At 46.1% G+C, this 2,377-nt stretch overlaps 1 protein-coding gene across 1 annotated transcript; it reads right to left on the bottom strand.

Annotated features, from left to right (window-relative positions):
- Positions 1–1,076: 1,076 nt before the first annotated feature.
- Positions 1,077–2,040, bottom strand: SMIM23 (small integral membrane protein 23). Its single transcript, XM_053566221.1, has 3 exons — positions 1,806–2,040; positions 1,534–1,601; positions 1,077–1,295 (listed from the first exon to the last, which is right to left on the bottom strand). Exons 1-3 carry the CDS (start codon positions 1,855–1,857, stop codon positions 1,077–1,079), a joined length of 339 nt encoding a protein of 112 aa, XP_053422196.1. The 5' UTR covers positions 1,858–2,040.
- Positions 2,041–2,377: the final 337 nt, after the last annotated feature.

The following is a 2,377-nucleotide window of genomic DNA, read 5'->3' as shown; positions in this document are numbered from 1 at the left end:
TGGGAAGTCCAAGATCAAAGCACCAGCACATTCAGCATCTGGCCAGGGCCCTTTTCCCATAGATGGTACCTTCTAGCTATGTCACATGGTGGAAGGGGCAAACAGTCTCTCTTAAGCACCTTTTATAATGGCAGAAATCCTATTAATAAGGGCAGAGTCCTCCTGACCTAATCACTTCTTAAATGTTCTGCCTCTTAACACTATCACATTGGGTGTTAGGTTCCCACATAGGAATGTGTGGGGGACACCAACCTTCAGACCATAGCAGTAAGGCTCCTCATTCTCTTTTATGGCTGCTCGGCAGCTCATTATCCGGATGTACCATAACCTATTTAACTAGAGTCTACTGATATCGTTTGGGTTGTTTCCTTTTTTTTGCTATTATAAGTGAAGTTAGGGTGACTAATTTTATACATATGCAGGTATAGCTAGTTGTGGGATAAATTCCTCAAAGCAGATTGCTGAGTCAAACGGCAAATACATTTATCTGTTGGATAGCTCTAGCCCAATTGCCCTGCACAGGGATTTTAGTACCTTATGCTTCTACCAGCAGAGCCAGAGGGTCGAGTGCCACATAATTATCTGTATGCTCAGCCAGAACTAAGTATCCTACTCAGCATCCCAGGGAGGGAGGAAGAGGGGGGTGAGAAAGGAAGAGATGTTTCTCAGGCCCCTCCTCTGTGCCAGGCACGCTATACACACACTCTAGATACACTCTGTGACTGAGGCAAACCGTGGGGTTTTTGAATTTTCCAGATGAGGAAACCAAGTCTCAGAGAAGTTAAGATTTACACGATGTCTCAAGTAAGTAGAAGAGAAGAATCTGGGACCCATGGCTAGCTCTGAAGCCAGCTTACTTCCAGTGTTCCACTCTCATGGGGTGAGAGAGGACATCTCGGCAGGGCTCTGGTGTCCTCCTAAGGCTGTTTCTATTAGCATTCACGAATGCAAACAGCAGATTTTGTTTCCCAACTACTTTATTTTCTTGCCCTGCCTTGAACTTCAAGTGTCAGAGCTCAGCCCTGTTTGGAGGAGCCCCCTGGAAACCCTCCCCACCCAGGCCCTAGCTGCACCCTTCACATGTGGCTCTTGTGGGCACAGCAGGGCTCTTCTGGGTGGGGTTGTGACTCTCCCAGAAGAGCATCCAACCACAATTCCAGGTCTCGCACTAGCTGCTCCAGCTCTTGCACCTCTTTCTCTAACTTCTCCAAGAAGACATGCAAATTCTCCTTCAACCAGGTCCTGACGACCCTTATTGGCTCTTCTGAGGGTTCACTGCTCTGATATTCAAGCCCCTGAAAGGGAGACACCAAAGTTGCATCTTGAGCTTTTTCATGTAGGACCACCTTGCCACTGGCTTCGAAAGGTTTCCTGGGCCTTTGCACATGCTATTTGTTCTTCTTACAGAACCTATCCCCACCCGTTCCACCTGGCCAGCTCCTACTTATCGTTCACAACCCAGCCTGCCTCTAGGGAATCTTCCCAGATTGCCTCATCTCAGTGGTCCCCTCAGTACTTTGCTTAATATGTTACCTGAGAAATCACAGGATTCTGGTAACAGTTACACTCTCTGATCCTTTCTGACATCTCCCAGCTTCTTCCTGAAACACACACAAAAAATCATCTCTTAAGGGCAAATGAGTGGTAACTGAAGTAAACATGGTTGGTCATCCCAGTGGGATGAAGGTGAGGGGCTAGGAGAAGGAAGCTTGTGGAGGTCCCCTTAGCATGAAACCATCTCCAGAATATTCCACCAGACTCTATGTGGACCCAGTGTCTCCTTTTTCAGAATCCAGAATGCTCACCTGAGATTCCTGTGCCCAAGTACAGCACCAAGACCAGCAAGGCCAACAGCATCTGGGAAGAGGAGGAGGAAGGGGAACATGAAGGTGAATCTCTCCAGGCCCTCCTGCTTCCCTCCCAGAGGGCCAGACATGGGGCACTGTGAGACAGTTTTTAGAGATTTTTTTTTCTAATTTTCTGAGTCACACACGCTTACTACAAGCATGGCAGAAATAGATAACTTGGCAACTTACTGACATTTCATTTGTGTTTTCCCTCCTTTCTCCCTTCTGAGAGGGAAGGTCCGCCTCTTTTCTCACTTTGCCTCATTAAAACTTTTTTCATTTTAATTGATCTTTAAAAGGGATCAACTTTATTGTGGTATAAATTACGTGCAACAAAATGAACACATTTAAAATGGGAGGTTGGTGAGTTTTGACAAGTGTCTCTACCTGTGGACTGTCACCCCAATCAAGACTTAGATTCCAGTATTCTAGAAAGTTCCTTTTGCAGTCAATTCCCTCCTTACCCCCACTGTGCCAGAATCATGAAATCAATCTGCTTTCTTTTGGAATATTTTTCCTGTTTCATAACT

The sequence above is a fragment of the Nycticebus coucang genome, chromosome 17, assembly GCF_027406575.1.
Source record: "Nycticebus coucang isolate mNycCou1 chromosome 17, mNycCou1.pri, whole genome shotgun sequence".
NCBI classification, from domain to species: domain Eukaryota; kingdom Metazoa; phylum Chordata; class Mammalia; order Primates; family Lorisidae; genus Nycticebus; species Nycticebus coucang.
The sequence above is the reverse complement of the archived record's forward strand: the minus strand, read 5'-3'. Positions and strand labels throughout refer to the sequence as shown.

Coding starts and splice junctions, on each gene's coding strand:
- SMIM23 (XM_053566221.1), bottom strand. CDS start 1,857: ATGCTGTTGGCCTTGCTGGTCTTGGTGCTGTACTTGGGCACAGGAATC. Junction 1,602..1,805: donor CTTGGGCACAGGAATCTCAG/GTGAGCATTCTG, acceptor TGTGTGTTTCAG/GAAGAAGCTGGGAGATGTCA. Junction 1,296..1,533: donor AGAATCCTGTGATTTCTCAG/GTAACATATTAA, acceptor TCTCCCTTTCAG/GGGCTTGAATATCAGAGCAG.